This window comes from Homarus americanus, unplaced genomic scaffold, assembly GCF_018991925.1.
Source record: "Homarus americanus isolate GMGI-L3 unplaced genomic scaffold, GMGI_Hamer_2.0 scaffold48090, whole genome shotgun sequence".
NCBI classification, from domain to species: Eukaryota; Metazoa; Arthropoda; class Malacostraca; order Decapoda; family Nephropidae; genus Homarus; species Homarus americanus.
The window spans coordinates 472,057-495,593 of NW_024753848.1; the positions used below are offsets into that span (position 1 = coordinate 472,057).

The following is a 23,537-nucleotide window of genomic DNA, read 5'->3' on the forward strand; positions in this document are numbered from 1 at the left end:
TTTTTATTTTCTGTTACTTAGGTTTACCTGGGAAGCCCCTTGTTACCTTACACTCTTCAATACCCACAGCAGCTGCCACCACCCAGGGTTTTCTATCAGAATATATTTCATAACATAACATTAACTCCTTAAATATGACACTTGGCTGGTCACTTACTAATAATATACCTGTTAACTCTCTTTACAACACAGGACACTTTGGTATTCACCTTTTCAGTGAGAACAATATACTTGGGACTGATACATACAGTATAGGATGAATTACCACTGGGCTTATGCCAGCAAATCCACAGCCTAGCTCAAGCTTTGAAGCACGAGTCTTGGATTCGGTCTGTACATCCATACATAAAGGTTACAAGATATGTCTTGGTGCAAGGAAGCAAATGCGCACAAACACTTGACACCCAAAACATTAAGTTACGTAGAAGCAGGAACACTGACGTTTTCAACAAAATTCAACCGAGTCAAATTCACTTAATATGAGGGTATCAGATGCGCCTGCTGGGGTGTGTGGGCCTGGGTCAGGAGCAGGGGCTGCGTCAGCAGAAACGGATGAGGGCTCGTGACAGCAGCTGGGTCCACGACAGCAGCAGGGTGCAGGACAGTAGCAGAGAGTACCTGAGGGAGAAAAGAGGGGTGTGTGGGCTCCGCACTCAGGCGCATGGGCCGCGTCGGGAGCAGGGGCTGCATCAGGAGGAGCGGCAGGGGGTACTCCTGGGCCGGGGGCTGCGTCTGAGGCAGGACGGGTGTGCTGGGGTCGGTAGGACGTGGTGCTTGCGGCAGGAAGAGGAGCTGGTGTCTGCTTAGAGAAGCAGTGCTGCTCTAGGGTGTCTAACCTGCGGTGTAGAGCCGATGAGAGCTGCTTCTGGGTCGATAAGCCAGTCTTCCATGTTGCTTGAAGACTGGGAGCGTGATCTGTTTCTCCTCCATCCTATGTGAGTGCTAATCTCCGGGGGTCACCATTTGTGGGGAACAGGTTGTTGGGGAAGGTGCTCACAGGAGAACAAGCTTGTGGGTTGCCATGCTCGCCGGCGGGACCGAGGGCCGCCAGGCAGCGGCGGAGGAGGAGGTGGTGTTGCTTGCTGCGGCTGTAGCTAGAAGAAGAGAGTGGTCACCACGAGGTCAGGTCTTTTATAGCGGAGGTAGGCGTGGCTTAATAGTTGACCTCCGCTCCGTGGGCGGCGCTGGTTGACCTAGACCACGAGGCATACACTGGGGAATTCGCGGGGGTCGGCTACTCAGCGACAAACGGCGTTTGTAGGGGAGAAATCCACTACAGTACTTCATCTGTGAGAAGAAAATTGATTTATAACCTTGACAAAATTTTTGTTTTTCACGCACAATGAAGAATCCATTTTGGAGTCAGTGGTAACTCTTCATTTAAAAGCAGTATACATTAAATAACAAACCTAGATTAATTGTCTCATATTAATCGGCATTATAATACAATGTTATATGGAAATAGTACAGTTCTAACCTTGAGACATCTCTAGGATTGTGTTGTCAAGCTTCTCTACAGTACATCAGGGGTAATTACAACAACATTCAACACTGAGAGGAGAAAACACCATCTTCTGAGCCACTGTGCATGTTAACCCATATTTTACTAACACACTACATGTACTCTAAGATTTGGCCACATTTACAAGTCTCTGTTTTCTGTGACCCATACCTAGTAATTTGATATACTGTAATACCCCGCTTAACGCGGTTTTGCTTAGCGTGTTTTACCTTATACACGGTGCCTCGCCAGAGCCGAACTTTCACTTAACGCGGGTTTTTTCCACGTATATGCGGTGAGTGTCCGGCTCGAGATGCTATTTTTAGATTCGCCCCACCCGCCTGCCTGCCTGCTCTCGCCTCTCCTTCCTCCCTCCCTCCCGCCTCCCTCCGCCTGGGCAAGCCGCGCTGTAAGGTTGCGCAGTGTGTGTCTTCTACTAACGTAAGTGTTACACCTAACTTTTAATTTTCCTAACCTAACCTTTATTTTTCCTAACTTAACCTTTATTTTTCCTAGCCTAACCTCTTCTATATTACTTGTTTGTTCATACCATCATAAAGTTAAGATAAAATATTTACTACAACATAGTTATGTGTCGTTAAAAAGTGGAGTTTGGGGGTCGGGCCAGTTTCTATTGGAATTAATCCCATATGTTCTGTTGTTCACTTAGCGCGGTACCCTGTGGGTTTTATTGACCGCGTTAAGCGGGGTACTACTGTATTTAATATAGTGTTCTTGTTGTAATACTTGTAAGATATTCACCAAAAAGTTTACATATTTTAACAGTACTTTAAACAGTGCTTATATCACTTACCATTACTATGTAGTTCGTTAGATGGAGGTCTCGCATCTAACGGACTCTCAATATAACGAACTTTCCTCTGTATGTAGTCTGTTAAATAGAGGTTTTGCCGTACCGTCGAGCGTCTAAATATGATACAAGTTCATTAGATCTTTAGATTGATATAACTCTTACACCTGGTAAACAAACATAACATCTAAAGATGAATATAATGACAAGTTTATTAACATATATCTGTTGAATACTTGTAAGAGAAGTCACTACTGTGTTTATAAAACCCTCGATAACTCGGAATATATGGGGATCTAACAATTGATAGTTATCAAGGGTTTACTCCGCACCCTGGACTGAAGTAAGGTAACTCTGCAGCATGGATGAATAAGCAACAGTTTATTGTTGTTCAGCATGGCATAATAACTGTACAGGGTAAAGGAGATCTTTTATTGTAATAACAGTACAGATTTTATCACTCATGTCATAGCTTGTTATTATATGGTTACAACAATACCAACTGAACAATTTATTATAAACAATGGACAAATGCTTAATGCTTACCAAAGAAAACTGACACATTTTCTATTAATAAAAATATACTTCAATACATTTAATATTTCAGTGTAAATTATAAAATGTCAACACATTTATATCAATACATTTAAAAACATTTCTGGAATTAATGTTTCTTAATTTTAGTTAGAACCATTAAATATAAATCCTATATCTTAGGTTTTTATCGTCCAAACATTGATATGAAGAACGTGGAATTCTCTCCCCACATAAAGGGTTGTTTATAACTCAAGATGCTGTACACTACTAAGTTATTTATGCAACAATTTGGATGAAAATGTGTGATTTAATTACAAATGTACAAGACTTTATAATATAAGGTACGGTATCTCTAAACGACTCCTCGGCCGTTTCGACGTTCTGCCACAGAAAGAAATAAGTTCAAGGAAAATTTTGACTGATGGAATACATTACTGTTGTATAACCTTATCTGGTAGCTGATAATGTCACACTTCCTTTCTGGTTATTAATTGCTGTTTTCATTCTGGGTGTAAATATTGGAAACTTTGTGCGGGAGTTGACCATTGCTGGTACGGCACCGCAAATACTAAACAAATATAACAATTTTCATTTGGTCCCCAGCAACATTTTCTTCAGATTACAATTACAGTAAAAGGAAAATAATTATTATTGTTGTTTCTCAAAGGATGAAATTACAAATGCCAAATATTTACTTTCATTACAAACTGTATTTTCCATATTTATGTATCGAGAAAATCCAAGACCAGATGGACTGCAACACAACAGTCACTGTTAGAATAATTATAATAAACTTTATGAAGGATCGATCCTGAAATTCCATTTTATGGCTGAACCTGGAACAAGTTGGTTTATATATAACTCAAGCCATTGGTCTAGAACAAGAGGCGGGATTCATCTTACGATAGTCTGTCCTCCCCTCCAGCATCCATCACTCCGACGGGTAAAGTAGAAACAAAGGGTTTACCTACAGCAAACCAGAGGGAGGCAGAAGGCCCAGTGAGCATGTGACATTATTGCCCCAATTGTTTCCTGACTGACTGCCACGAGAGGAGGGAGAGTTCACAAGAAGACAAGTTCCAAGCTCAACTATACTGTAATAGCCAATCCTTCATCTTCATTCAAGACCAGACACTCCTCACTAGCTAGCTCAAGTAAATGAAGCAAAAGGAGGTGGTGGTACTTCATATTCAAACAGCTACTGTTACACTGCACACCTTGAGGGAAGTTAACCTTACTTTATAAACAATTTCTAGTCAGGAACAAGAATAAGGAATACTAATCTTACTAGCTTGTCGACCCCACATAGCTCATCAGTTTAAGTCTCCTCATCCAATAAGTTCAAATATGTGAACCAAGGACGAGATGCCTCTTTGCAGACAGAACTAAAGGGCTAGATGCAAGGCTCTGGGTTCATCAGTCTGGCAGAGTGAATATGAAGACTATATTCAGTATTATGATTTAATGTTTTATCATTGTTCAACTCAGTAATAATAAGACAGGAATGCACAGCCCTGACATGGCAATGAATTATGTGAAACAACTTCCTATGTCCAGCCTGAGACTTGAATACGTTCTGACCTAGTTAGGCGTCTCACTTTCATCCAGGCACTCTTTGTGAAACCACCTTGACTCAAAGCGAGTGTTGGTGGTTCCTAACTGGCTCAGGAGTTGTATTCATATTGGATCATTAGAAAGCTGTAATTAATGTACATAACATTAAATAAAGAAAGCTTTGGCTAAGTATTAACATTACGGACAGTGTGGTTCTCGACAACACCTTAAATAGTCCTAAAAAACTGGGGTGATGCACTTATCTCAAACTCTTAAGAGGAACAGTCAGCAAGACCACCTGCTCAAAAGAATGTGTGGCCAGCAATAAATTGGTGACAAAACCTGAAAACTGTGTTTATCAGCCCCCCTAGTTTACTGGAGGGAAATATCTGTGCTTTTACTCTCCCTTTCAGGGTAATGAATGTGGAAGGGGAGGATAGGCTAATTATTATGGTTCTAGCCATTAATGTCATGGCTACAGTACTGAGTCTAAACCAATGGCTTATGAGCACATTACAAGAGACATCAAGTAAGTGCAACTGGCCATTATATAAGTGACACAATTTAAATGAAAATGATGCAACTGTTTCAAACAACAACAATTAACAACTGAGACATGAATTTTGCATATATCATATAAAGTACACAGTACTGAACTGGAATCTGTCACTTGCCGTGGGCTTTCACAGTGTGAATTATTTAAGGACAAGTCTAAATAATACATACAAAATGTTCTTACAATGCTGCCTTAACAGTGACATCTGCCTGGCAGCAAATATCAATCTTATCTGCCATACAATAGCTGGCAAGCCCTGAATGTACCATCAGGTGCAAAAATGGGCTATACGTTTTCAATAATATCCACAGTAGTTCACAACTACTTTTCAACATAAACAAAAGCTGATCACTGTTAAAAATTTAAACATTGTATTCTTTTATAAAACACAAAACTGTCCAGAAACAAATTAAGAAAGGACAAAGACGCCTGTTTTATATAAAACAAAATACTCAGCGATGATAAACAATAATTTCTTTCATTGCACCATCCCTCACAAGTGGTTGGTCTAAATAATGAATTCAAAAAATCTACAACCCATCTTGTTCTAATTTGTTAGGTTTATCCTGTACATCTTTAAGTTGTTTCTCGTAAATCTTCTTGGAATCACAGAAGCCCATCCGAGTTTTGCCAAAGCTGTTAGGGCCAGCTGAGGTGGGCGTGTCCCTGGGAAAAGAAACAAAGAAAACACATTAGTCAAAACTCATATATTGTTTGTACTATTTTGAGATATGTCACATAAGAAAAATCTGGAGGTGGCGCTACACTAATCATCCTGACACAGCAAGAGGGGGGGGGGGGAGGCAATACATAAAGAAAAGTTATGTAATCAAGACCAAAACCACAAATACAATCTTCCACAATATTAGCCTTTGTGGATCACCTGATGATTCCCCCACCCCAACCCAGCTAATTGTAGGAAGAGCTAATAATGTTCAGGTAATCTAAAAATGCCAAAAACTACTAAGCGTGTCCATCGTCTCAATTTTCACAAACGTGACCGAGTTCCCTTAAAAGAACGAGGTACTGTACTGTATTTGGAACAGGACAGTACTGTACATTAAACCCTTGTTTTTACCTGGGGTTCACTGCACCTACATATTATTAAGTTGTAGGAAAATAAGGGTTTGTGTCCAGGAACAACTAAAATCTTCCATTACTACCGCTATACCAGATAGACCTGTCAGTTGCTGCTACATTGTTACATGTTATTATATGGCACTTGTCTGGACAGAGCAGTAGCACTTGAGTGTAGTGAGTACAGTATTGTGTACATCTAAACCCAAAGAGTATTTTACTTAGTACAATACAGTATATGTTGCACACTATATACATCGCAATAACGATTAAACCAAAATTAACAACCGTCCTTTTATGGGAGAACACAGGAAGCAATTCACATATCTCCTTTAATGCGTCTGTTGCTTGTGAGATACTGTACAAAGAGGGCTGGCCACTTGGTGTAAAGAGTGAATGTCACCCAACAGGTAAGAAGGGAGTGGTAAGGTAAGTTTAGTTGCTCTTTATCTACTTTATTTATATACTGTAAATTTATACTTTTGCTACAAGTAAATAACCCTACATTTGATATAATGACTTGTTTTTATATGTTGACAGATGCTGTTACTATACCATGTTCACTATAACTACATGTTCACTATAACTACATGTTCACTAAAACTACATGTTCACTATACCTACATGTTCACTATAACTACATGTTTACTATAAATACTTGTTAACTGTAACTACATGTTCACTATAACTACATGTTCACTATAACTACATGTTCACTATAACTACATGTTTACTATACCAACATGTTCACTATAACTACATGTTCACTATACCAACATGTTCACTATACCAACATGTTCACTATAACTACATGTTCAGTATAACATTTTCATTATGATATGTTCATTGTAACAAGATGTTCACTAACATGTTCACTACAACATATTCACTATAATAACATGTTCATTACTATAACAAAGGTTCACTACAAGAGGTTCACTACAACATGTTCACTATAATAACATGTTCATTACTATAACAAAGGTTCACTACAACATGTTCACTATAATAACATGTTCATTACTATAAGAAAGGTTCAATACAACATATTCACTACAACATGTTCACTATAATAACATGTTCATTATAACAAGAGGTTCACTATAACATGTTCACTACAACATGTTCACTATAATAACATGTTCATTACTATAACAAATGTTCACTACAACATGTTCACTATAATAACATGTTCATTACTATAACAAATGTTCACTATAATAACATGTTCATTACTATAACAAATGTTCACCACATGTTCACTATAATAACATGTTCATTACTATAAGAAAGGTTCAATACAACATGTTCACTATAATAACATGTTCATTACTATAACAAAGGTTCACTGCAAGAGGTTCACTACAACATGTTCACTATAATAACATGTTCATAACTATAACAAAGGTTCACTATAATAACGTGTTCATTACTATAACAAAGGTTCACTACAACATCTTAACTATAATAACATGTTCATTACTATAACAAAGGTTCACTACAAGAGGTTCACTATAATAACATGTTCATTACTATAACAAAGGTTCACTACAAGAGGTTCACTATAATAACATGTTCATTACTATAACAAAGGTTCACTACAAGAGGTTCACTGTTCACTATACATGTTCATTACTATAACAAAGGTTCACTACAAGAGGTTCACTATAATAACATGTTCATTACTATAACAAAGGTTCACTACAAGAGGTTCACTATAATAACATGTTCATTACTATAACAAAGGTTCACTACAAGAGGTTCACTGTGGTAACCTGACATAATGTTTACACCACATGAGTCCAGTGGTCTGGTTTGGTCATAAAAGTGTATCATGCAGAATATTAAAAGTGAACGACGCCAGCACCAGCCCGTCACTAAAATGACCGAGAAGAAGGCCAAGGGTCCAACAGTGACACCCCAAGTGGCTCGTATGAGGGGCCAGTGGGTGCAGGAGACGACGGAAATCACCATCAAAGCTCCTAACAACATGTTAGGGGTTGTGGTAGGCCCAGGTGGCTCTACCATCAAAAATATTCAGGAAAAGTACAATGTTCGCGTCTTTGTTCCTCAGAAGGGGTCCAAGGACCAGCCCCTACGGGTTGTAGGGTTAGATAAAGGCCAGGTGCACAACGCCGCGGATCACATAAAAGCCCTGGTTCAAAAGGCTGTGACTACGACAGTGACCATCACTGCTCCTAACAACATGTTAGGGGTTGTGGTAGGCCCAGGTGGCTCTACCATAAAAGAGATTCAGGAAAAGTACAATGTTCGCGTCTTTGTTCCTCAGAAGGGGTCCAAGGACCAGCCCCTACGGGTTGTAGGGCCAGATAAAGGCCTGGTGCAGGATGCCGCGGATCATATAGAGTCCTTGATGGCCTATGAAAAGGAAAGGCGGCGTCTCAGTACGCCAGTGTCACAAACAGTGTTCATCCCTAAGGCCCACCACGGCCTAATAATTGGCAGACAGGGTCAAAATATACAGTACCTATCACTAACCCGTAGAATAACCATAGTTCTACCCCCCAAAAATGTCAAAAGTGATGAGGTCACTGTGACCGGTCTCCCTGACCAGGTGGACCAAGGTGTAAGAGACCTGGTTAACCTGGTCAAAAGCTCCACCCACATTTGTTACAACTCTGACTTCTGAGAGGCCCTTACTCTCTTGACCCCACCCCCACATTTGTTACAACTCTGACTTCTGAGAGGCCCTTACTCTCTTGACCCCCACATATGACAAAAAAAAAAAAAAAAAAATAAATTGGACCCTCTAACCACTGGCCTCCACGTGGCAGGGTCTGGAAACTCAGGGATTGATCTCTGGGGCTAACAGTGGTTTATTATTGTTGTTATTATTATGAGAGTGTTTAACAGTAACCTAAACAGTGTATGTACTAACCTAACCACTCTGGCCAAACTTAACCTATGTTTACATAACCTAACCTTCCCAAAGTAGTTCTTGGTTGGTAAATCTTCCAGTGAACCTAAGCTTGGGGACTAATCTTCAGCTGAAATAACCACACACACACACACTGTGAACATGACCGCAGGATAGCGGTTTATGTTTACATCACCCTCATCTGTCTTTCCTCACCCTTTCCACCCCCTCTCTCTCACCCCTTTCCCCCTCCCATTTATCTCATTAACACCACCTTATCTTGTCTCCTTTACCCTCACCCCCTCCTTCTCATTCAAGTTGTTCTTGTTGTTTACCTTATCAAATGTTGACCTCTCACTCTGACCCTTGTCATTTAATTCGTCATAAATACTGATTTTATCAATAATAATTATTCATACCTAACTAATCACCCTCGCTAATTGCACCTATCACACCTGTCATCTAAATTACCAAAACTATACCTGTCACATGTACTGTATCTATCATCAATAATTAATCCCATATAATCCCTTATACATTTATACTGTAATTACCTGTACATGTATTTATAATTCATCCCTCTTCACTTACATAATATCCCACATCATTTTTAGTACATGTCAATCATGGTACAGAATATAATCTTGTTCACTGTGTATAATTAATTATTTAAGTGTTATCTATCTGGTATCTGACTTTTATCTGTTACTGTAAACTGACCAGTTTATTGTATCTGATTATATATACAGTATGCACACAGGATGGTGTAATGTATCTGATGTGGCAGTATTATGTTAGTGTTAAAGTGCTGGCATTGCTTGCTCCCTCTCACTTTCAACTACCGCCGCTGGCTAGCCCTCGTGGTGAACAGGGAAGCAACTTCCATATGTCTTCCCCTACCAGTACACAGCCTCTTCATCATCAAGACTCCTTCTGTGCCTCCTCGTGGCAACGAACGGTTACTGGGTGCCCTGTGGGCCCAGGCTATAACAACAGGGGATCTCAGAATATCAGAGGGACGGTGCATAGATTTACTGGCATGTGGACACATCCTGGTGGCTACCAACCACCGTCCCGCTGCCTTGCCGATTAACCTTGGGAGGTATAAGGCTACGGAAGTAAACCCCGAACAAAAAATGTGCGGTGGAGCCCCACATGAGGTAGCCATGCTTACAGAGCTCCAACAAGACCCCAAAAGCAGTATAGGCAGAAGAGTTGAACATCAAGAGAACCCAACGACTACACCGGCAGATAAAGGCAATGCATGGTGGACAGGCTACTAAGGCGAAAAACAACAAACTGGGCTATTGGCAGTCCATTGCAACTCTCCCTCTCCCCAGTCATTGCAACACTTGCACCACTGGATGAGGAAAAGGGAGAGTCAAGATGTGTGGTTACAGCCTTTCTGCCTCACCACATAAATCAACTCGTGCACAGCCATCACCCAGCTTATCATACCTCTCATCATCATCATCAAAACCCCAATACTTTACCCTCAAAAGTCCTATGGCGACGGGGGCAGGCAGAGAAGACTGCCCTGAGTCTCCAGTCACAACTCTGCACATGGGCGGCACAGATAAAATGGTCGTTTATGCACTGGGATCTAGGCAGCAGTGCCATCCGGTCCTGTCTGTGGGACTGAGCAGCTCTTTCGAGGAGCCACTCTGCTCACCCCACATGAGGAGGGGGCTAGAAAAGGTGCCCTAAACATAGCCTGCCTAAAGAACCAACCTGACTGGGCAACTGCACCCAGTAAGGTCATCCTTATGGTGTCAAACGTACAATCATAATCACAGATCAAAACAAATACAAACTATACAACTTCTTATGGTCGCTGCATGGAATGTCAGGACCCTTCTTGATACTGGCACAATGAGCGTCCTGAAAGAAGAACGGCCCTTGTAGCAAAAGAGCTGGCTAGGTAAAACATGGATATAGCACCCATTAGTGAGTCCCTGCTCCCAGAACGGGGGTCTGGCTATACCTTCTTCTAGAAGGGTAAGCCTGCTGCAGAGAGAAATCGCATTTGTGTGTGTTTGAGTGTGATGTGTGTCTAAAAACAAGACACAAAACATTACTTCATTGTACATTTAGAAAGTACAATTGAACAAGGATAGTGGTTGAGATCATTATTTCTGAGGCTGGAGGTACAAGGGGAGATGAAGAGTCAAGGTCATTGATAACCTAACAGATAAAAAGACTAACCCTTATTGGGGGGGGGGGGGTGTAAGGGCTGGAGACAATGCTCATAGAAAACAATAACAAAAACCTTATTCATTTACCATTTTCTTCAAAGGTAAATGGGTAGTAGTATTTGATCACCTCATTGAGTATGGATTGGCATTAGGAAGGGCATTCAGCTGTAAACACCTTGCATCAACAAGCCTGATAACAACTGGGTCACCAAAGCTGGGCAAATCCCCTCATCTCTAATACATTTTCTGGGCTGCTCCCCTGGGTTTGTAATGGTGAAGTGCCAGGAGGAGGGGAGGTTTTACACAAGAGCTGCCACCAAGTCAATCATGGCCAACACGTGCAAATTATCATAAAACGTTGACGATGATGACTTAAAGACGTACACATAGGAAACTAGATATAACAAGCCTCCACTTCATAAGGCAGGATCCTCTTACCTTCCTATATTCTTCATTCTCATTTTGGCTTCTGGAGGCATCTCTTCCTGATCATCCTCATCTTCTTCTCCACCAAACACTGATGCAGCTGACCCAACCTTTGGCTTTACTGTTAATACACCTGTCTGGTTAGCTGGCTTTTGCTGCTGAAATTCAGAGTATGCATTTCAGAGTATAACCAAGTATTTTATATATGGTGTGTGTGTATGTATGTATGAATGTATGTATGTAATGGTGTGATATACAAGGCCAACATTCATACACATTACAGTATTCTTATTTCAGCACGGTACATTAACACTTTGTCCCTGCACTACAATTTATTTAAGTCAATACAGAAGTCTTCTTAAATTCATTTAAATAACTAGAAACTATATTTGTTGTATCAATTCTATGGTGAAATATTGAAGAAAAAAAGAGACCATGCATACATCTATTATTCTTATATAAAGGCTTTTTCTCTTCTTTACAGCATAATGGACTAGGAGAGGAATACATGACTTTACAGTAGTGTGATGTAACATGATATGACCCACATGTAGGTTAGACTTGCTTAGTACAGTACACCGTGGAATTTTAAAAGTCAACCCAAGGTTTAAGGTTGTGAAAAGTACCATACCACCTCACACCGAGAAGACCAATAAAATACCACCAAGACACAAGGACAACTATACACCCATACATGTTTCTATATAAATACAGTTCTAAACTACATTATCCACTGAATACATACTAAACAAATGGAGACGGATATGTGGATCATTTAAATATACTGTATATATATAAAACCCGTGCATATGCTAAATAATGATGTGTATAAACTCACGGATATGTGGGAAGAATTGTTTTGTTATGTCGAGGATTGTGGTGTATATTACCTTACATCTGTCGTACCTGCCGAGATGTTAAAAGTAAGAGAATCAACACAACAAACAGTGGTTGACGCGGTTAGAACGTACTGTAGTGTGAATGTCCGACTAACAGAGAGACGCCAACATACCTGCGTCTGGCCGAGTTTGATGGAGATGCCACCAACGGCTTTCTTGGTCGACAGAGAGATTCCCACTGAGCCTCTCTCTTGGAGTTTGCCGAGCCCAAAACTTATTTTTTTCTTAGGCTCTTCCTCCCCCCCTTCCCCATCAGCCGCCGGACGCTTGGTGGCAGTTGACCGCTCCTCCAGTGACGTCTCTGGAGATAAACACTGGCGAAGGTGAGATAAAGAAACCCGTGAGAAGAGGGCAGAAGCAGGCATAAGTCAACGCAATAAACACCCACCCACACACAACCTGATGGTTGTCTTAAAGCTACCACATAAAGGTGAATTAAATTACCCAAGGATATTTTCATCACACGGTAGACTCGAAAATTACATCTTTGTCTTACTCTCAAAATTTGTAAGTAAAAAGATCTTCAGTAATTTTTTTCTGTTTGCACCAGGAATTAATTTTTTGTCTGTAGGAACTTATCTATAATTATACAGATAGAAATGAAATCAAGATATGGGGACATCCAAATTACAGATAACATTTCAGGAACAGAGCCTATGCATGATCTGCGGGAGAGATGTACCTAAGAAATACCGTAGTGAAGGCAAAGAAAGGGGGTTTGGGTTAGGTTAGGTCGGGTTAGTTAGGCTAGGTTAGATTAGTTTTTTAAAAGCAAAATGAACAAATCTATCCGAAGCTGATTCAATTTTATCTGAAGATCACTCGGGCTACATTAGGTTAGTTCTATAGGAAGTTCGCGGCAAACCATCACGTCTGTATGCTGTATCTGGCCGCCAAGACGTATTATCCTCGCCACACTGTCATCCCTAAGTACGGTAACTATCAAACATGAGGAAGAGGATACCAATACATTACTACCTTATATTTTCATGTAAAACTTCAAAAAAAATTATTTTGTTATTTCTCACATCCAGGCAACAGACAGATAAACGATGATATTAGAATAAATTATTTCAAAACATCCCAAATGCCTAAAACATTAAATATTTTACGAGATGCAGACCAAAAGAACCTCACGATGTATAGGGTCAGGTCTGCGTCGAGCCACACACTCCGCGGCACGATTGGGCATTCTTGACCGTAAGCACATGACGTTATTTAAAATACCTCCTGAGTTTCATTACAAATTCTCTCGCCACTTTATGATAATTAAACACACTAGGTAAGTCAGTAATATTAAGATGGTCAGCCCACGTTCCCACACACACAGGACATACATCTTGATCTATAATACACTATCATAAACCAAACTACTGATATCACAGACTGGTAAACAATAATGTAAACAATTGGCTGTCAAAGAGACCAAGAGTGAGGCACAAAGATAAAAAAGGTTAATATCACACGTCAGGGAGAGGGTGAGTGAGTGAGTGAGTCAAGTCATTGGATTTACTCTACCATTTACCCTCTGCATCGTCCGGATTTATATTTATTTGAGAACAACTTTGATATCAGAGGAAGAAGCAGCGTCACACTACCTTCTCGCCTACTCATTTTGCCTAAAAAGAAGAAGCGAAGCTCATAAATTAGGGACGACGCCGACACTCCTCTGCGCGCGGCGACCCCACCAAGTATCGACTAATGTCCGATTTTTCTCTTCTCTATTTCTTACATCACAAAAACTATAAAACACCATAAATAATAACATAAAAATATCTATATGAGTACTATGTATATTATTTATTAAGTTATTAATTTGTTTTCTATGTATTTCAAGAGTAAAATTGAAAAATGAGAGAAGTTGTAACTCAAGTCAGAGACAAAAAGAAGACTCGAATACGTCAAGCACAAAATATCAGTAGAAATATATTTAGTTAGAAATAAATAGAATATAAAATTGTCTTATAAATATGAATATTCTAGACATAAATGAATGATTTAACGAATTATTTCCCCATTTATGTACTAAACACTGATATTTGTCCGAATGAATTAAAGGGTGATAAAATTAAACTGATTTACAACAAAGCAGACAAATCAAAAGTAATATTAATTTATTTACCATTTCAACTTAATATCAAATAAACTCAACTAAATAACACATTATTATCCAATTATAATTATAAAATGTTATCATAGGAGATATAAAGAGTAAGCCATGGTCGGGGGGGAGGGTTGAGACGCGTCACTATCTAGTAAACAAATGGGTCGAAGGGGACGACTACACAACTAATTACTAATGGACGCCGGAATTTAACCATTTTTTCGATTTTTTCTCCCTCCTTCGCCACTTTAGAGGCTCCTTCAACCACCGTAGAGATGGCCGACACACTGGTACAGACCAATTTGGAGAAAATAAGCAGGTAAGTGACGGAATGGCTTCTGAAACACAGCTGATGGTGACACTTGTACCGAGAACAGAGGGGCGAGCCGCTACTGCCACCCTCACCTGTTCTCACCTGTCTTACATCTTAATAACGTTATTAAGGAGTATAAAGGGCAATATAATAACCCCAAATGAATAAAAAATTATCCCCACGAACTGAAAGAAATATTTGAGTTATGAGTGATTAATAACAGGTGAATAAACTCGACACCTGAACCATTGTAGGATAAGATGGTTTAAGGGGATTATTTATGTCTCCAGTTAATATTTCCCAGGATTTATGAATAGGTTAGAGGTCATAATCTTAAATAATATGATATTATAAAAGGTTTCATGGTTATATTCTTGTTATACTGTTATTAGAGACAAGTGATACCTGTTTGATATGTATTAATCTGTGTCCTAAAATAGTGATTGAGCTAAGAGTGTCTTTTAGTCTCGCTATTAGACAATGGAGTGTTTTTTTGAGGTTTTTATCTTGCATTCAGACCATCACTGTCATTGGTCAATGTTTGTCTACGTTTCAGGTATGGACGTTGAAAATATCTCGTCAGTTTCTTTGTCCTATTTATTTTAAAACTACAATATTATTTTGGTTAATAGACGAATTTATTGAATAATCCCGTATAATAAACTAAACTGTATTAGTCTCGGTTGTACCAAAAGATCCATTCATTATATATTTCTGTTGTTGGAACTATGTAGCCAATAGAACTACCTCAATGTTGCCTACAGTGTGTTGTAATCTTTGTTATCTTCTACAGCTTCCTCCAGGATGTACAGTATCGGTCTTTAATGATTAACAGCGCCAACTACAACGTGCGACTGATGCGTGAACGGAAAACTCGCCTCCCATTCCTTGATTCACAGACAGGTTGGTATTAGGAGTATTGTTTTAGCTGTGTAGGTTAGGTTATTGGAGACTTATTTTGTATCCCACTCTTCAAATACATGGACTTTGAATTTATGAATACCCTGGACAGTATATAGGATGTCCAAAAAAAAAATGTCCCTGCCTCCCTGCCTGCTCCCTCAGACACTGTTAGTTGGAGGGAGGGAGGCAATGGACATTTTTTCTTGGACACCCTATATACATGAAAGCTTTTGGATGACAGTATTAGGTGAATTTTAATTTGTTGTATTTTTCTGTTGAGCTTTTTCTTGGGATTAAGAGGAATTATTATTAACCTTTTTACCATTTTGATCCCGACATGATAAGCAACGAGAAAGTCCTTATCTAGTACCATGTCTATTTCGTGGATGGTGCCATGGTGGACTTAAGGTGTGCTATGTTCAGGCCGTTTAATACACCCTAAGAAACTCCATTGTCCGAGGGGGTAATCAAATGAAGATGAGAGTTTAAAGTTCTCTTAATGTTGAATAAACAATTAATTGCCTTTGGAAATTGAAGGAAAAATTTAAACATGTTAATTCATTGTTTTATTTATTTTCTCACAGGTATAGCACAGAACCCGTGTAAATTGTACATGAGTGCCCGCCATCGAATGCCCGGGACTGTCGAGGGTCAGCTGTACGTGTACCCGTCCCAGAGATGGTGTTGCAGAAAAAGATCGTACATGGCACTAGCTCACCAGGTATGTACGGACACAGACGATCAATGGTTATTTTATTTATTTATTATTTAGATACTATTCGCACTTTTTTTTTAAGATACCTGTAACGACACGTGTCACTGTGCTCGGGAACAAGACCTTGTGGCTGTGTAATGAGACGCTGTATGTTATGTCACGGCTTCTCTGTGAAACTTGTAAATCATGTTTTAATGGACTTACTTACAAACCACAATGAAGATATTGATGAAAATATCCCAGGGTTAATAAGAGTGATCACATGTTGAGTGTTAATTAAGACAAGTGTGGAGTATTGAGAGTGTGGGTGGAGGTGTAGTAAAACATAAGCCCAAGGTCTGGCCAAAAGTGGAGTGTGGCAACAAATAAACCCGTGTCTTGGCTGGGTCGTAGGTACCAACACACACACACGCTCAGAGGTTCTTTCAGACATTGTTAGAGAAACTAATTAATATATTAAGTCTCACTGTTAACTGCTACAGGTGGCCATCAAGTCAGGGGTGATACACAGTTCTCATGAGTCTTGTTTAAAATTCTTCTCATGTCATAAAAAGAATCATGGAGGACAAGCCATAACTTTCCCTGGTATATGTAACAATAGTTTATAGAGACTTATCTTTGGCCTCATCAGTAAATCTCTTAACTAAAAAACTACACTTATTCGTCTATAAGAACATTATTTGCTTCACATCCTAAAACAACTCTTCTCTCTGGCCTACAGCACTGGCTCTTAAAAAAGGTACATGTGAAAAATTAATTCTTAAGTATACTAGGCATGTTTTTTATTTTTTTTTTTAGTATGATTTATTGTGCATGTTATTATGTGAACAATAGATGATGCTCAAGGTTATGTGGAAACAGTACTGTAGTTAGGCATGCTCAGCCGGATGCAGTATGACTTACTAGAATACAAAAAGGCATGACTCATCCTGTTGATGTTACAGTAGGCATGTTACGAGATATTATTATAATTATTATTATTATTATTATTATTATTATTATTATTATTATTATTATTACACGATTCGTTAGCTACCGTGAAAATTGGTTCCTTATTTTGCCGTTTACAAAGCATAGTCTGTTGTGTTTTGTATGCCAAGCATGGGAATGATTTACTGTACATATTCATCAGTTGGCTACAGTACAGCCATAGTAAGTAGTCGTTATGAATCCAGGTTTTATTTTCAACTAACCATATACTGTACTGTACCATTAGCTTAAGTGGGACAAAAACAACACCACCACGGGAATGAATTTAAGGAATGATTCTGTGATATACTTGGTGAAATGGATTATTTCAGTGTGTGGGACTATGTTCTCTCCACAGGTTTAACATTGCTGTTCTGGGTAATGCATAGTGCGGTACATAGCTCAATCACACAACTGTATACCGTCATTCCTACACCACACAACCATCACACCACACCACCGTCACACACCAATCATCAAACCACACCACCATTGCACCACACAACCACTGCACCACACCACCATTGCATCACACACAACCATCACACCACACCACCATTGCACCACACAACCACTGCTCTACACAACCGTTGCACCACACCACAGTACACCACACCACATATTCACAGGTCAACACCACCACCAATATCACCACCTCTGTCGACCTTACATACAAATACAGTAAATAATACCAAGAATGAGTCAGACAATTACTCGTATACTGCACAAGGAAACGTTATTATAGTAAAATATATATAATGAACTTGTCACTATAACGTTGTTTTAAGTGGGCGGCAGCAAACGTTGTAAGTACCTATTAGAGCTTCATAAATACACACCCGATACATCACAGCAAATTGGCCGTCAGTCCCTAAGAGATGACAGGGAGTAATGTCACCCCACTAGTTGACGTTAAGGGTGTGGTATAAACTAGAGGGCCGAGTTGCTACTTGAAGGTTTTTATTATGCTCATTCTCATTCATCTATGCCACCCACCAGCCATCTACACCAACCCCACCATTTACACCAGCCATCATCTACACCACCCACAATTTGAACCACCTACCACTTACACCACCAAGTACCTACACCACCAGCCATTATCACTACCAATATCATGAACTAACTTGCACCACCAACACTTCTCTCTCACTATCACCACCAGGGCACCTCTACACACACACACACACACACAACACACACACACACACACACCCCTCACTGCTTGACAGCCACCTGGATAATATTACCTGACTTTTTGCCCGACTTTCTCCTCACCCAATTGTCTTAATACTATACAATTAGGTTCAAAAGTTCACTCCCTCCAAAACTGTAGCAGTGTCGACCCCAGATTAAATAAAGCGACACACCCACACCAGATATCAGTCAGGGTATGTCAGTTCGGAGACTCATTCCCGTGACTCAGTTTCACCGCAGGGAGTGAACTTTTGTCCACAGCTGTACTGTTCATGATCAATTAGTATACGCGGACTCATACTGGCTGCTTTATCGCTAGTGGATGGGAATGATGCACTGCACTTTGATTGATTTTTTTTTCTTCTTTTTTTTGGGGCCATTATTCAGGGTCTTGTGAATACATAAGTACAGGTAAATGAATGATAAAAATAACTTGTATTATTTGTGCCTTGTATGAGACACTATAATGTGTGGTATCTTATTGTGAGGTACTATATTTACTGTATACACCGTACAGTATTTGGTTTACAGTATGCTTGTACGTACTACAGAACCTCTCAAGTCCGTGTAACTCTGGGCCCAACAGGATGCCAAACCTTATAACTTTGTGAGCTGTTAACAGAGTCATCACATGGCTATGATCAATCTTTGAGACCATGAGCCCAAAATTTAGACATTTACGACATTTATTCGTAAACTTTCTTGACATTTACTTTACAGTGATAGAATTTGTTGAATTTTACGGATATTGACCAACCACTTTTGCAACTACAGAACCTGTAATTCATATTTCACCAGCCAGTTGCTTTCATTCTGTAAAACTGGCATTTCCGGTAAAACTGCTCAGTACGTACCGGTGTATATACTGTACCTGTACATATACTGTGCCTGTATTTAAGACATCAATTATGCTGTGCCCGTAAGTTTTAAACACCCCTTATATATCTTTCTCAAGAATAAAGACTAACATTACCATGCTGATGAAGGATCTGGGTTCATAGTTTAAAATTTTGAGTAATTAGTGTTAACGACCCTTGAAATAAGAAAACCCTTAGGATTACTACCGTATATACATATTACAGACATTTGTTTTTCAGGAGCAATATTTACGAGCAAGTACTGTACGTAGTGAAACTTATATTAGAGCATAAATATTTTCCTGGACCTAAGGTTTTGACGCTCGGCCTGTACAGTACTTGAGATCTTGTTTTACTCACCCAGACGATGTTTCTCTGCTGAATGATTGATAACGATTACTTCTATTACAGGCCATTAAAGAACCAGAGGGCGACGAACACACCATCGTCACCGTGGAGAACCCGGCAGCAGTCAACACCGAGGAGACAACCTTTGTGTACGAGACAAAAGTAGCGGTACGGCTCATCGACTGTTACTGTTTCTTAGCGTCGGATCCCTCAGTAGTGAAACCTCCCGTGTGCGTTGTTGTTCTCGGTGTGTGGTTAATCACCGACGACGCGTTTGTGGCGTATCGGCCTTATGCTTTGAATACACGTGCCTGTCTGTTTATGAATGAGTTCGTTCCTGGGGCTTGTTTGTTAGTTGAGCTTTGCTCCTGAAGATACCGTACCAAACTTATTGTAAAGAAAGAGAAAAAAATGTACAGTACATCTATACCTTCATAATAAATACAGTACATGACTCTACAGTGCATTTTACCAGCCTTTAACAGCTCTGTATTTTAATGTATGAATACTTAATACAGTATTTGAAGAGTCGAATGGACGTAATTGGACAGGTTGGTTCGTATATCTCCGAATGTTCGTTAGTTAAGGAACGGCCGTACAGTATGTCAGGTAATATCTGATCAGGGAGAGAGAGAGAGAGATTGAGGGAGAGTTAGATAATGAGGGAGTGAGTGAGAGAGTGAGGGAGGAAGTGAGACAGAGAGAGAGAGAGGGGAGGGGGTGAATGCGAGAGAGAGAGAGAGGGAGGGAGTGAGTGAAAGAATCAATGTGTATACCATATATCATTTATTTTTATCTTCTGTTGTGTCATCATAAAAAGAAAATAATAATAACAACGATCAAATGAACTTTCTTGCAGGAACCTTTTTACTTTGACGAGACAGCTTTCCTAGAAGACGAGGAAGAGGAGCCGGACGACGACGATGACGACACATACTCCACTCGTGCCACACCAACGCGAAAGAGGAAAAAAGCCCCGAAAATTCCCAAGCCCGTGAAAGTGAGGGTATTGTATTATTCTTATTTTCTGTGTTGTTTATTAATATTTGACTAGAGTACAGTACCGTGTGTTGTGGTCGGTCCATGATGACGAGTGGATTTGATGGGTGGGAGAGAAACACGGAGTTTGAGCTGAGTTTCTTAATTACTCTTTAATGTTATGGGCTACACAGAGGAGCCCACCATCAGAGAGAATCGGAGAAAGTCAGCTAAGCTCTGTGTCTCCCTCCCACCTATAAAACAAAAAAAAACACACACATAGATCAGAAAAATTTGACACTCGTTCCATCCCAGGATAACCAGATTTTCACATATACTTAGCGTTTGTCCTCATATTATGTACGGTGGTATTTAAATATCCCAAAGCGGGCAGACAGTTTAAAATAACGATTGTACCACAGTCATGTAACACAGTACTGTACTTACCTTCCTATCTGCGTTGCTTTTATTATGGAGGAATACAAACATCCATTATGGCACAGCACTAAACGTGGTAAGAAACATTGCAACATGGCTGAGTGTACAATGGGTGGGACCGGACAGATATGAAAAGCACATTAAGATACATTGTTAAACATCTAAATATCTTATTAGTAAAAAAATATATAATTCTTTGGATTTTCATCATGTTTTCATCGTGGAGGTTCACAAAGGTTATCAGAACCAACCACTACGTCCATGAACGTCTTTATTGTCTAGATGTATCTGGCCGAGTAACTGTTTACCCTACATTCATAACTTTAATGAGAATAATGCTTTCTTCTGCTGAGGGGAATACAGTACAGTGTGAAGGATATCTGAGGCCATTCACCTGTGAGATTTTAGTATAATTACAACTGCTGGTAACTGTGTAGCTGTACAAAAATCTGCTATTGGTCGTCTCATTAGCTGGATTTGAATGAGTCGGTAAACGTGATTTGATAATAAACTCTTGAAGCAGTTGGATCCTGTTGCCTCAGTCTTGCTGGAGACACCTACAGTATGCGGTACAAATTATGGCTAATATCCGCTGTTGTGTTTTCCAGACCCCAGGCAGCCGCGGCAGAAGGAAGAAAGAACCTCAGTCCAAGACGTCTGTAGAGGGCGACGAGGAGACCCCTGGCAAGCCCTACGAGTGCCAGCGTAAGTTGACGTTACTTGTTGTGAGAGTTGCCACGTACTGTATGAGACATGTGACATCCAAACTCTTGATTTTATTTCATGGCTAAAACATTTGGACTTACTTTGTTTACTACAGGAACTGAATTTTGACCCATTTTTGTATAATACTGTACAGGAACTAGTTAAAAGACTTCATGAATCACGTGGTACAGTATTGGTGAAGTGCAGATGCTTATGACGTGGAAGAAATATATCGAAACATGTCATTTTGATGTGCATTAAATCCCAATTCAATCTGCAGAGTTTATGATAAGAGCTTACCAGTCCACGAGTCTTTGAATTATAGTGCACTTGACACCCACCCCTCCCTACCCCACCCCACCCCTCCACCCCACCCCTCCAACCCACCCCTCCAACCCACCCCTCCACCCCCCTTTACCCCACCCCACTTTACCCCACTCCACCCCCTACCCTACATCATTACCCCCACCCCACCTCTGCTATAGTTATGATCATGTCTACATATAATCATGACTGGCTAAGCTGAAATAATATGATGTGATACAGTAGCAGTAAAGAAATGCTGACGAATACGGTCATGAAGATGAAATAATCAGTTAACAGCATTAAAAAAAAAGCTTTGTGCTAGAACAATGTAAACAATAAGTATTCTTTCAAAAAAATGTCATGGATTTTTTTTTTCTTCATGAATTGCATTATCTATTGAAAAATAAACATTAATAAACAGTTAAAGATTAATGAATTTATCTCTGTAAAAAAGGGGAGTGAAGTGTATGGGATGGGAGAGTAGGTGTTGTGTGGAGGAGCTGTGAGGTGTTGGTCAGGCTCATCACTTGACTTAATCTGTTTTCTGGCCATTACCGTTCAGTAGGGAAGCTGTTATAAATGTACGGCAACTTAACTGAAGGTCTCTTTAAATCCTTCTACAGGGTCCCCCAATGGCTGCCAGGTGTTAATTTATCAGTTTAAGTCTTTTTCTTCACCGTGTACTGCCAGTCTTAGACATGAAGGGGACAGGTACAGTGGTTGTCCGTAGAGGCTAAAGGTTATGTTTGAGCATTGACTCTCTGATAAGCTCTCACTGCATCAAGCTGCTCTGCCATCTGTTAATCCAAATGAATATAAGTGACTCTGTATTGAGCTGACCGCTTCTCTTCAGTTCCTGGCCGGCAGTAACAGAAGACAGTCAATCTGGGTGACTCTGCTGATGTTCTGTAAAAGGCAACTTTTTCTCTCATAGAACATATTGTAAAGTTTGTTTACATTTGTTGCCACCATTTCCAAGACCATACTAGCATAACATTTTGTTGGTCATACATTATCTGGCAAACATTGTACCTCAGTCCACATTTCTATCAGAGTATTTGAGCTGCCTGCTGTATACAATGTGGTTTGTGTGTCAGAGGCAATTTCCCCTGAGCATTTTATGTGGGGGTTTTGGTTTAGTGACGGCTGTTGAGCGACATAGATATCATCAGGGCTGTATGGTAAGGGAGAGTTCATTCGTGACGACCCTGACAACAAATAAGAAAAGGTTCTGCTCTCCTACAGTGATTCTCTTGACTCACCCTGGAGT

General features: G+C 39.9%; 2 protein-coding genes across 11 annotated transcripts in view; one reads left to right on the top strand and one right to left on the bottom strand.

Moving 5' to 3' along the window:
- Positions 1 to 2,730: 2,730 nt before the first annotated feature.
- LOC121855612 (PEST proteolytic signal-containing nuclear protein-like) lies at positions 2,731 to 14,151 on the bottom strand. Of its 5 annotated transcripts, none has more exons than XM_042350664.1 (4): positions 14,033 to 14,151; positions 12,548 to 12,735; positions 11,548 to 11,693; positions 2,731 to 5,625 (listed from the first exon to the last, which is right to left on the bottom strand). In XM_042350664.1, exons 1-4 carry the CDS (start codon positions 14,046 to 14,048, stop codon positions 5,490 to 5,492), a joined length of 486 nt encoding a protein of 161 aa, XP_042206598.1. In that variant the 5' UTR covers positions 14,049 to 14,151; the 3' UTR covers positions 2,731 to 5,489. The 5 variants fall into 5 exon arrangements, with proteins under 5 accessions (XP_042206598.1, XP_042206600.1, XP_042206597.1 ...); XM_042350666.1 differs by having other exon boundaries at positions 12,548 to 12,748; positions 13,953 to 14,053; XM_042350663.1 differs by lacking the exon at positions 14,033 to 14,151 and adding an exon at positions 13,960 to 14,026 and having other exon boundaries at positions 11,548 to 11,690; positions 12,548 to 12,748.
- A 535-nt stretch (positions 14,152 to 14,686) lies between these two features.
- Positions 14,687 to 23,537, top strand: part of LOC121855616 (zinc finger protein ubi-d4 B-like) — a 46,447-nt gene continuing 37,596 nt past the window's right edge. For 3 of the 6 annotated variants that reach the window (XM_042350673.1, XM_042350677.1, XM_042350676.1), the window contains exons 1-7: positions 14,687 to 14,857; positions 15,645 to 15,754; positions 16,339 to 16,475; positions 17,191 to 17,208; positions 19,904 to 20,008; positions 20,700 to 20,846; positions 21,865 to 21,961. In XM_042350673.1, coding sequence (XP_042206607.1) covers positions 14,814 to 14,857; positions 15,645 to 15,754; positions 16,339 to 16,475; positions 17,191 to 17,208; positions 19,904 to 20,008; positions 20,700 to 20,846; positions 21,865 to 21,961 — 658 coding nt within the window. In that variant the 5' untranslated portion in view covers positions 14,687 to 14,813. The remainder of the gene's footprint in view (positions 14,858 to 15,644; positions 15,755 to 16,338; positions 16,476 to 17,190; positions 17,209 to 19,903; positions 20,009 to 20,699; positions 20,847 to 21,864; positions 21,962 to 23,537) is intronic. The other 3 variants (XM_042350674.1, XM_042350678.1, XM_042350675.1) reach the window with 2 other exon arrangements.